This window comes from Eucalyptus grandis, chromosome 6 (assembly GCF_016545825.1).
Source record: "Eucalyptus grandis isolate ANBG69807.140 chromosome 6, ASM1654582v1, whole genome shotgun sequence".
Classification (NCBI taxonomy): Eukaryota; Viridiplantae; Streptophyta; class Magnoliopsida; order Myrtales; family Myrtaceae; genus Eucalyptus; species Eucalyptus grandis.
Genome location: NC_052617.1, coordinates 15,020,973 through 15,033,795, shown reverse-complemented (window position 1 = coordinate 15,033,795; position 12,823 = coordinate 15,020,973). Strand labels below are relative to the sequence as shown.

The 12,823-nt window shown below is 39.6% G+C and overlaps 1 protein-coding gene across 1 annotated transcript; it reads right to left on the bottom strand.

The window, feature by feature from the left end:
- Positions 1-4,335: 4,335 nt before the first annotated feature.
- On the bottom strand, positions 4,336-8,047 carry LOC104451546 (disease resistance protein RUN1). Its single transcript, XM_039314384.1, has 5 exons — positions 7,686-8,047; positions 6,414-7,509; positions 6,041-6,316; positions 5,671-5,949; positions 4,336-4,623 (listed from the first exon to the last, which is right to left on the bottom strand). The coding sequence occupies exons 1-5, from the start codon at positions 8,045-8,047 to the stop codon at positions 4,336-4,338; spliced, it is 2,301 nt and encodes a 766-aa protein (XP_039170318.1).
- Positions 8,048-12,823: the final 4,776 nt, after the last annotated feature.

Below are 12,823 nucleotides of genomic sequence, written 5' to 3'. Positions count from 1 at the left end.
TGAATCTGTCTATTGCTAATAAATGCTGCTTGCTCTTTGGAAATCAAAATAGACAGTAAAGGTTTAAGTCTGTTGGCCATAATTTTTGAGATGATCTTGTAAGCAAAGTTGCAAAGACTTATGGGACGGTATTGTTCTATACTTTCTGGATGCTGGACTTTAGGAACTAGGGCAATGATTGTTCTGTTTAGAGTAGGGGGCATACAACCTGTGGTAAAGAACTCCTGTACTGTTTTAATGACGGTTGCTTTTATAACATGCCAGTGATGCCGATAGAAGAGGCCTGGAAGACCATCAGGACCAGGAGCCTTTGACGCTCCCAACTGGAAGGTAGCTTGGTAAATCTCCTCCTCTGTTACCCTGCGCATCAAATGTGTATTCATTTCAGGAGTTACCACCGGTGGACATTGATCGAGGAAAGGCCTAAAAGCCCCGTGGCCTGGGCGACGGTAAAGCCGAGAAAAGAAGCCCCGAGTGAGGTCTTTTAGCTGTTTTGGTTCTCTCGATCCATTGCTGGTGAGTATCCATTAGCATAGTAATTCGATTTCGTTGTCTCCTTTGCATAGTATGTGCATGGAAGAACCTTGAATTATGATCGCCCATTTTAACCATTGAATACGAGAACGCATAGCCTTAACCTGTTCATCTTGAGTCCATAGTTTCTGAATTTCAAATCGTATTGCATTGGCATACTCCTTATCCCCTTCCTGATAGGATGTTCTATTTATAATCATCTGCAGTTGAGATTGCAAGTGATGGATGCGTTGATGACAATTACTGAACCGAGATTTACTCCATTTTGTTAATCGCGTTGCAACTGCTTGTAATTTGGATATCAATGAGGTACTACTATTGTCCCAAGCCTGTTGAACCATGTCTTTACACTTTGTATCTTGGTTCCAGAAAGCTTCATATTGAAAAGTCTTTGCACGTTTGACAGATGATGGCCGAGTTTGCAGCAATATAGGACAATGATCCGAACCAACAGATGGAAGGGCAAATGCTTCTGCAGAAGGGTAAAACAGCAACCATTCCAGTGAACAAAATACACGATCCAGCTTCTCCTTTACTAGAGCATCCCCTTCGCGATTATTGGACCAGGTAAATTCACAACCTTTACTTTGAATTTTGAGTAATGCACAATCATTGATCACATTCCGAAAGGAGGTCATACGCGAAGTAATTGGTGGTCGCTTGCCCATTTTTTCCCAGGGAGAAAGGAAGTCATTGAAATCACCTATACACAGCCACGGTAAGTGATTTGCAGCATGAATAACTCGAATGGTATTCCGTAATTCCCGACGTAGCCGATATATTGGAGGTGCGTGCAAAGTGATATGCATGGAAGAGTTCGTCCTAGGATCAAGTGCAACAAAATCAACACACCGATCATCCGAGTATACCAAGGTAACTTCAAATTATCATTCCGTAACGTGAGCTGCACCACCCTTTAAACCATCGTGATCCTTCACAAAAGAGTTAGAAAATTTAAACTTACGCTGAATCTTAGATACGAAGTGTTTATCCTTCTTCATTTCCATTAAAAACACAAAATCGGGCTTATCACAAGCTACCATCGCCTTGAGGGCTTGAATTGTCAGGGGATTGCCCAACCCCTGACAATTCCAACTGAGGAGCTTCATTTGGAACACGGTGGCTGTTGAGGGCCAGCCGCCAAAGCCCAAGGATCAGGGATATCTGCCTCCACAACCGGAGTATCAAGAAGAAGGGACTCATCAAGATCTGTTGAGTATGGAACTTTGAGTTCATATGGTGTGTATCTTTTGGTTTTTTTACTGGAACCCCCATGTGGCATTGGCCGTGGAATCTTCGGCCTCTTCTGCTGTTGAGTATCCACTGGAAAAGTCTGAGTGTTTTTCATCTTTGCTGCTGCAGGAACTAAATCAGTAGTGAGAGGCGTGGAGGTAACCGGATGCCATTGCTTGGAAGCCCCTTGAGGTAATTCAGGGTTCGAAATAACAACCTCTGTAGCAGGGATAGGAGGGAGAGCTGGAAGAGCAGGCTGCATTGGAGGAGGAGTTTCAGGTACTGTCTCTTCCATGGACTCAACTTGGATTTTAGGATTGTAAAAGGCATCCCAGTAAGGGCTAAATTGTTTAAGTTCAGCTCTGAGCCAAGGTCCATAAACCATCATGTCACGGCCATCAAATTGTGTTTCAACATATGGAAACTCAGGACAGGAAGTTGCATAGTGACCAAGCCGTCCACAGGAGTAGCAATAATGGGACAATCGCTCATACCGAAAATCAAGCCATACGGTTTTACCTTCAATACTAATAAGTTTACCATTTTTCAGAGGATCTTTCAAATCTAACTCTATCCGTATTCTTGCAGAAATATCTGTTTTCACCTCCAGTACTTTACCTATCTGGGATGCAGCTCGACGCAAAATAGGTGGAGAAGTCCACTCCAAAGGTAAGCCAATAATATGCACCCAAAACATACATTTGCCGAAATCATACTGTTGCAATGGAGTATTAGGTTGCCATGGACGTAGGTTAACTAAGTGACCAGAAAATAACCAAGGGCTACCATCCGAATACGACGCTTCTCCACTTCTGTTCTAAATTTGATGATATATAGCCCTGTATCTGCCGAAGTGATGTCTACATGATCCATTCTCCAAGCTTTCTTCATAGCAACTTGAAAGGCAGATAAATTCACCGAAGGATTGGTAAATATGTTGCCTACCAGGATGAGACGACAATCCTTTAGTTTGGCCGACGCAGGGATGTTATCCCAAACCTCCAACGGCTGGTCTGAGCATAACCGGCCCAGGCGATTACAGAGGGAAGCAATTCGTGAGGTATTATCACTGTCTTCCATTAGTAAAGTGAATAGACAGACGTTAATATGGAAGATTGAAAGAACAGATGACTAAATCGAAGAGTTTCGAAGATTGCATGTTGCAGATCGGCTACATGCAGAGCAGGAATGGCGGGGAATTGCAGGAAAACAAAAAACAACGGACCCAGGTAGAAGAAATTGCGCATGCAGAAGGAGGAAGGACGAGGAGAAATAGCTAAGGTGAAGTGGGCGGAGAACGACGGTGATGCATAAAGACCGCAAAGTTCGAGAAGGAGCCGAGGAAATCGAAGACATAGTGAAGAGCTCGAACATCACGCGAGAGAAAACTCTAACATAAGCGAGAGATTTTTTCAAAGGAGATACTGCAATTTTCACTCAGCAGATAAAACTCAAACAACCATCTTATTTCATAATAATCTAGTAGAATTTCATCCTTTATATATGTAATATTTGTAGGAAAACTACTCAATTTAGAAAATCAATAAAACTTTAAAAACTATTTAAATGGGGTAGCTCAGCTCAAACTCAAGACATTCTCAATAATGGCACTCATAATCGAATTAATATCAATTTTCAAAAGAGCATGACATAAACAAACGGTAGCTGTCAGCTTCAAGATGATGGTTCCTTGGCGACATCCACCATGCTCTTGTAAACATATCTTGAAGCAAATCTGGAAAGAGATGATTTTATAGAAAGATCAATCTCCCATGATTTCGACCAAAAAAAAAAAAAAAAAAATCTCCATGATGAGTATGCAAAGGAAATATAGGTAAATACAAAAGCTAAAGAAAGAGATGGAAGAACTCGACATATTTAAATTATCCTACCCTTAGAAAAAAAAACGTACAGGTGTGGCCTCACCTAATTAAAGAAAAATTAATGGTGTGGGTTTAATAATCCGTAAGGTTTACAGAAAAAGCTCATTAGGGTTCTTGGCCTCGTTGGGCGCGCGCCACAAGGGAGAGATATTTAGCCGACAAAAACTCAACATGGAGTTGGCTGCCATTAAAGAGACTTAGTTATGCCTAAAACTCTAATCGTAGATTAGCAATACATTACAATTTGTATTTGGAACTATAATTTCAGAGAAAATAGTCAAAGTAAAAATATAGTCAGTTGGAAAATTGGAAATCATGAATTGGTCCAAAAAGCTAAAAAAGTGAAATTAGTATTTGATCGAAATATACGTTATAGTATTAAAGTATGACATAAGTTTTTCGAAAAGAAAGAATCCACTTACGGTGCAAGGTGAAGTTTCTTCCTTAAATTAACAAACACTGACCACATTTGACAGTTCTTCCGGAACCTGAAAGAAATATTTTGTAACGGTGAGAAGCGAAACACAAAAGCCAGCAAAAATTATTTCCCTGATTATTTTGGAGATGTTGGTGCCAGTGGTGATATTCTAGATTTTTAGGTTAGGATTAACATGAATTTTTGTAGTCTATCTGGATTTTGAAAGGTCTAACCCACGCCCCAACAATTGATCAAATCTAGTAGTGATTACCTTCCATTGAAATCACAAAGAGACACTAGTCGAAGTCTTGAAGGATGCCAAAGCAAATATAGATACTCCACTCGTACACGACTTCCAATGAATGGGAGGAACTTAGCCTCAGAGGCACCACAGCTCATTACACCTTCATTCACTCTGTACAGATCCGGATCAATGGAATATTTGAAGACACTATTGAACTCCCTTCGAGGTTGAAACTCATGGTAGATTCTATACCAATCCCTGGGCGATGAACTAGACCACTTGACTAAAATATCATCAAACTTTCTTGGACACTGCTCGTAAACCACATGAACACCACACTTTTCCACCTTTAACCTAGGGTTAGTGATCATAAATGAAACGACAATGTGGTTTAACATTGTCTCCCAATTTGTATCACGTGGAAATTGAGTACTCGACACATAACCTAGCCAAAGGCAACCTGAATTGACAAATCTGATGGGAAACTTAAATAAGGGACCTAACCGATTTCCATCAACATAGAACCCACAAAATATGAAGTGATCATTTTCTAGGTCCTAACAGGAGCTGCAGTTGATTTGTTTAAAAGATGCGCATATGGCAAACCCTCTCCAGCTATTGTCATGCCAATTAGGGGGCATTTCTATGCTCAACAAAGGTCCAACTGCTTGGTAGCTAAGCCACTCCGGTATTTCACATTGCAGACATGGACACACCACATAATTTCCTGAAATCATTCTCATGGAACAGCAAATGATGTAACGAAGCAACGACAAGGAGTATTTTTGCTGCAAAGTTAAATCAAGATCTTGTGGAAGCAAACTGGAGCAATTAAGGAAGCAAACCCCTGAGTCAGGTACTGTGCATATAATGAACGGGTTTGATATCCTCTCCAATCTGAGGCACTTCTCAGCCGCCACAACAATTATGCTTTCCGGAAGTCTTGGTAACACTTCAAGATTTTTGCAATGATTTAATATGAGAAATTCCAGGCCAGAAATATGTTCGATGCTTGCAGTTATTGTGGTAAAATTGTTTTTGGCTAGGTCTAAAGACCTCAAGGAGGGTAAGTAGTCAATATCACTGGGAATTTCTCCTTCCAGAAGACTGCAGCCACTCAGATCCAACTCTGTCAAAGAGGACAGCCCTAAAAATGAAGGCAACCGCGGACGCCTAGAGTTCAGAGCTCTTCTCAACGGACACGTCAGTGTCCTCCAAAAATTTTGTGGCCTCCTTTTACTAACTTGAAAGCATAATTTTTTCAAATTTTGTAAGAATGTCAAGCTAGATGGGAGGTGTGTTATGGCACTTTCACTAATATCAAGCTCCTCTAAGCACTCTAAGCCTCCGATGCTCACAGGTAGTTCTTCAAGATTTGAACATCCAGATAGATTAAGAACTCTAAGAGATTTTAGATTACCTACACTATCCGGAAGTCTCGTGAGGTTTTCACAGTCACCCAAGTCAAGTAGATTGAGTCTTTCTAGATTTCCAATTGAAGAATGAACTTGAGAAAATGCTTTGCAACCTTTGAGAATTAGCCTCTCCAGATTTGGGACATATATGAAGTTTGGAGTCTCCACAAATAATATGGAACCACTGAGGTTGATAACTTTCAACTTCTCTAAGACCCGCATCTAGAAAAAAAATGGTTGAACAATTTTATTAGCTTGTTAAACATAATAAAGTGTATGATGAAGCATAAAATGCATGAGTACTTATTCCAACCTTTTCCCCTCTCCAGAAGCTGCAAAGGAAGCTATCTTGCATATGGAGTTCAGCGAGATTCTTTGGAAGAAAACTTGGTGGAAATGATCTAAGACTATAGTTGTCCCATCTTAGCAAGCATAGTTCATCTGAAAGGTGCTTCAACCCAGAAGAAAGGTGGATGGCACGAACATCAAGCAATCTTAAGTTAGTCATGTTTGTGAATGACTCTCCATTCAAGCGCACTGTTCTACAGTCCCTAGATTGCAAAACTATGGCTTTGACTTTTCTAGTTCCCTGATAAACAACTCACATAGTGTCAATACATGACTAGCAAGTTTTTCTTTCCTATATCAAATAAGCATGCTTGCAAATTAACTTTGCAGTTACTCACCGAGTTTTTTGACAAAATATGGCATACATCCTCAAAAAGCCAAACTCGACTTCGTTCTCCTGGCTCTTTAGGAGACTCTCGACGAACAATTTCCCAAGCCATCTCTTGTAGCAAATCATGCATCCACAGTTTGTTGTCCACAATTTGGATAAGAGATTTATCAACAAGCACTTCGATTCCAATATCTGCGTAGAACCCACAATTGTCCAGTACTTCTATAACGTAAGGTTTCTCATTTCCCTTGAAAAAACAGGCAATATCTAGGAAAATCTCCTTCTCTTTCTGCTGTAGTCCATCATAACTTATCCTAAGTCGGTCAAAAATTTTCTCTTCTGGACATTCTTTGAGTCTGGCCAGTGCACTCTTCCATTGCATCGAGCTCCTACAAGCCAAAAAGGAACCCAAGACATCAAGGGCTAGAGGAAGGCCATTAGCATATCTAATAACCTGCTCCACGAGCTCATTGAACTCTATTGGAGGATGGTTACTTCTAAAAGCTTTCAAACAAAATAGCTGGAGAGCCTCACCAAAGGATAGTTCCTCCACCTTATATATGGAATTCACTCCATATTGGAGAAGCAAATGTTCATCTCTGGCTGTTATAATGATCCTACTTCCACTTCCAAACCAATCAAAACCTCCTACTAATTTTTCCAATTGCTCCTTTTCATCCACGTCATCAAGTATAATGAGAACTTTTTTATGTTGTAGTCGTTCTTTTATCATGTTCACACCTCTGTGATCATCCCTAATTCTCAAATTGTCGTTGTGGAGAATATCGCCAAGAAACTGGTTTTGTAGATACACCAGACCATTCTTTTTTGAAATTTCTCTAACATTGGCAAGAAAACAACATCCATCATTAAATTGGCCACGGATTTTGTCATGAACTACTCGTGCAATAGTTGTTTTGCCTATGCCACCCATACCCCACATGCCAATACTGTGCACATCACTCTTGTCCAAGCATAAACATTCAACTACATTTGCAACGCGGGAGTGCATTCCCACATGGTCGCCTACGACATAGGGCAGCCGAGGACCCAGTTTATTTTCGACTTCTCTAATGATTTGTTGAATAAACTTGGTCTCATATCTGCAACGAAGAAATGCAGATGATTAGTTCCCCAGAAAGCATTGATGCTTTTTAGTTCTGGAGTGTATTATGGTTCAAATGAACTAACGTAATACAGAGTATGACGGTCATGACATGAGTGGCATGCAAATACTAGGGAAAACAAATCATTCCAAGTTAGAGGAAGAGAGGCCCACCCATCTTTCAATTCTATGCCAGCAAGACCAACTACTTCACTCACTGCATCCTTCCACTTCTTTATATCTCTCTTGTCACCCGAATAAGCTTCCTCAATTTTAGTAAAGCCTGTCCCAAAGTTTGCCCTCAATTTTCGTATGTCAGATGGATCGACCTCGTAGAAGATTGGTATCACTGATCCTTCATTGATATCCTTGCACTCCACAGCCTTAGCAACTTCTTCCAGGCACCAAGTAGAAGAAGTGTAGTTTTTAGAGAATATCACAAGTACAAGTCTTGACTGCTCTATTGCCCCCAATATTTCAGGTTTAATACATTTTCCCCTCGGAAGATCTAGGTGGTGATCATCTCGGAAGGCCATGATTCCTCTTCGCAGTAGATGATCGTGCAAATGGTCAACAAAGTTTTTGCGTATATCTTCACCTCGGAAACTTGGGAAAACATCATACTTATATTGACTCTTTTTGTTTTTTGGCCTTGGGAAAGATGCCATACCTTCTTGGACAAATATTGCAAAGACAAGAGAAATGAATGCACCCTGTCCTTATAGGAGTCCTCAAAAATAAAGTGGGGTTGTGTTGACTATTCAACAAAGATGAGGAGATTTCATGAAATTATATAGAGGCACTGCGTCTGATCTTGTACTTCTGTTCTAGGGCCAAAGGAGATGAATGAGTACAAGTCAATGCCCTTTGCCTGTACATCACCCAAAAAAAAAAAAAAAAAAATTGAAAAATAGAGCAAGAACGGAGTTTCAAACTTCCCCGGGAAGATGAATGTAAGACTTAGCGAGGGCTAGAGGCTTAATCTCGACTAATTGCTTCTTTGGGAACTTCATGATGTAATGTTATGGCATGAATCATCAATTTGCAAAGATCTATGAGCATAAAAAAGGGGGAAAGGAACAAGGTACAAAACAAAGATCAAAGAGACTCTAAAAAGTGCAACTTCTTAGGCAATTGGATTGGGTCAGGGCACTTCTAATGGCAGAAAATGGTCAAATCGGCACAAAATCAATGCAGCTTTAACGTTACAAAAATTTCTAGAAGAAGATAACCAAAAGAAATGACAGTTTTAGGATGCGTATAGTAACATTTCTATTCTCGAGAATAATTTCTATTTAAAAATATTTTTTCTTATTTATGTTCCTTGGATAAGTTTCTAAGTAGAATACTATGTTTGATAATTGTACAAAATTTATATTCTCAAAATGGAAACGCATTTGATATGACACCTAAATATTTTTGTGACTTAGAATTGACCTTGCCCAACCAAGGCGAGGCTGAGCCTCGCCTTGCCACTAACAAGGCTCCACCTCACACTCGGCCTCCACGAGGTAGGCTTTGCTTGGTCGAGCAAGGTTTGATCTCACTAGATCTGGGCGAGGTCACCTCCCCCAACCACAGCTACGTTTGGGGCGACCTCGTTGGGGGTTGGCGAGGCTCCAGCAAGGTCGCTAGGCCTCATTTAGCTGGTCACTGGCCAATCATGGCGGAGGCCAGCGACCGATTATAGAAGAAGAGGGGGAGGTGAAAAAGAAAGAAAAGAAAAAAGATTAAAAAGAAAGAAAAGAAAATGTTTGGGCTTGATTCTCGAGTTGTTCCAAGGAACAAAAAAAGTAGTTTTGTTTTTCTTGTTTCTTATTTCTATTCAAAGTTTATTGTCAAGAACAAAAACCTACACAAACGGATTTCTATTATATCTTTGTTACAGGGAAAAAAAAACAAATAAAACAAAGACTGAAGCTTGAGAAACGGTGAAATACATATAACAATTGACAAACAAGGAACGGCTAAATTCATAATCAAGCAGAGGATAGAGAGAACCTTGAGAATCGAAGAAGCTTGAGTCCAAGCGAAGAGATGAATGCAGAAGCCGGTCAACGTGTCAAGGCTCGAATAGAGAAACCATGATCAGCGGAAGCTGTTCTTATGAAGGATTGCTCGAGTGAAACCCCCCAGAAAGATGACTGTTTTTTGTGTTGGCGATTATTAAATTTGTAATTTTACTTCATACTCTTTTCCCGCCACGTGGAGCTAAGTGTAATTTCCTTTATTCTATACAATTTTTTCTTCTTAAAGCCGTGATCGTATGTCATCGAGATCATTGGTAAGTAACTAAAATTAGTTGATATCACAATTTAATTAATTTTGATAATTTCCAATAAAAGCTGGAAACTTCGAAGGCGTCAAGAAGTCGCAATATTAAATGTCGTTAGATTCTACCAACCGTGAATAGTGATACTTTTCCAAACCTAGCAAGATAAAAAAAAAAAATGATATGTGAATAAAAGTAATTGGTGTCTTACCATGTCGAACGTTGATACAATAATCAAATCAAGGCCGGCAATTGCTTTGTTAAATTAGTAACCTTCACGTCATTGGTAAGATATAAAAATAAACGTCGGTAGGCTATTACAATCAGTTGGCAATTTTTTATGGGAAAAAAGACCAAAAAAGTCTTAACTTATTGTGTTGATAACAATTCAATCATAAACATTTTAATTCGATCAATTTAATTCTGAACATTTTCACATTGGTACCAATTGAGTCCATTCGGCTAATTAGGCTAGAAATTGCTGACATGGATACTGACAATCCTACGTGGCACGATGGGTACTAATAGGATAAATTTTATAAATTTTAATGGTTTTTCAGAATTTTATTTATTTATTTTTTTCCATTTTTTAATTTTTTTTTTTTTTTCTTTACCCTTTGGCAAGTGCTGGCAAGGTTGCCAATGGACCATCACCAGCCACAAGTTGGTCTGGGCGAGGGCCTCTGCTCCCTCGCCAACCAGTATGCTACAAGTGAATACTTGCGACAAAAAATGAATCCTAATTTTAGGATGACATACCCCATAATCCAATCCATATAATGCCTTTTTCGGGAGCCAGAGGAATGCATCTCATGTACAACAATTAGTACGAGTGGATTAATGTCAAATCCTCAAGGACAGAAGATTTATTTATCCATTCAAAGCAATTTACGTGAAGGAGACAGAATATATCATTTCTTGCCACGGAGCCCGCGAAGGAGTTGTGGATACTACTGTATGAACATCAAATGCTTGACATCTTACACGCAGATTTGTTGAAGTAGTTCGACACATTATTGTACGCAGAATAGATTGCGGAACCATCCGAGGGGTTTTTGTGAGACCTCGGAACGGGATGATGCTAGAAAGAATTTTATTCAAACATGGCGAGGGTATCGGGCCCCGCCCAAATCCGAGCGAGGAGAGGACTAGTGGGATGTCCAACTTGAAGCCGAGTCTATCGCTCGAGTCAACTCCCAAGCAGCAATCTTCATCTGCGTTATGTCTATTATTCCAATAAGATATACGAATGTAGATATCACTTGGCACGAAGCGCTTTGCATGTGCTGATTTGTACATACTCCGCGTTTACTTCTTCCGCTGTCTGCATCTTGCCAGGGCCGACGAGAGATGGCCTTGTGATGCGTCCATGTTATGTGTGGTAAACAGCAATTGCGGCTAGTCGAGTTAAATCGTTCATCTGACTCACCTAACGTGCAGAAGTTATTGCATGGTTTGTATGCTCTATAGACCATTATCACCCGATCATTAGTTGTGTAGGATCTCGGAGCCCATATGATCAATGGTTGAGATGGGTTTGGTCTATAGAATTCGTAGACCATGCAATATTCTTCCTCGATTACTGATCCAGTTAGTGAAGGTGATCAACAAGCAAGCGACTCGGAAGGAAAAATAGACCAACTTGAGCGACGCCCTTACATTAAAAAGTCTAGTCCGACCCAAACTAAATGTTTATATAAAATTATATCTAGGACAGGCTCGTTGAATATATAATGCACGCTTGGCCCAATGATCACCTATACCAGTTAGTGAAACGGTAGTTCTTTTTATTATTCTAGAAAAAAAACTAGTTCTAACTAGTCATTTGATCGATTCCTTTTTAAGATATCAACATCAATCATGTGTCAACTTAATTGAAAATAAATGCAGGTGACAGCTATGCTATAACCACTCAATCTTTCGTTAGAGAAAGTTTTCTCCATGGAAGACTATGACCATATAGAAAAGTACCTATATTTTGATGAAGGGTTTTCTTAACACTTCTTAAACATACTTTACGAGGGACACCTATTAATCATTGCAAATAGCCACTACCTCATATAGTCATTTGTTCTCTCTTTTTTTCCTGAGTTTGGCACACCAGAAAGTGTCCATCTAGTTGCGGATGACATGGGAGTAGAACCTCTACAATAGATATATTGCATGGTTGGACTTGGACTAAACCAATCCGATGAGGTCTAAGAGCATGGCTCCCGACATGTCTCAAGGACAACGAATGATAGGAATTGATAACGTTATGCATCAGATAGTAAAATGGTAGTGCTTTATATTATTCTAGAAAAAACTAATTCTAACTAGGCATTTGATCGATTCCTTTCAAGACATCGACATCAATCATATGTCAACTTAATTAAAAATAAATGCAGTAACGGCTATTCTATGGCCCATCAATATTTCGTTGGAGAGAGTTTTCTCCATGGAAGAGTATGGCCAAATAGCAAAGTACCTGTATTTTGATGAAGGGTTTTCTTAACACTTCTTAAACATACTTCACAAGGGACACTTATTAATCATTGTAAACAGCCACCACCTCATATGGTCATTTGTTCTCTCTTTTTTTCCTGAGTTTGGCCCACCAGAATGGGTACACCTGTTTGCATATGACATCGGAGCAGAACCCTAAATGGACTTGGTCTAAACCAATCCAATGAGAGGCTCTTGACATGTCTCGAGGACCATGAATGATAGGAATTGATAATGTTACACATCAGATAGTGGGAAGAGTGTTCATGAGTAATACGAGCAAACCTCGACGAGAATGTGAGCTTTATATACTGGGCCATTAGGTTAACGTAACACATATTAAGTGCGCATGAGTTAACCAAGTCCACAGCATGTGACTAGTGTTACCGGACTCATGTTAAATGAGACATAAATTAGTTCACACGCATAAATTGTTTGTTTTTTTTTTTTTTTTTGTTCAATTAATAGTTAGATAGATATTAGATAAGAGGCCAAGGTGGATTTATTTCTTATTGTCGTCGAATCACAACAACGGTTTAGTGATCTTTATAAATTT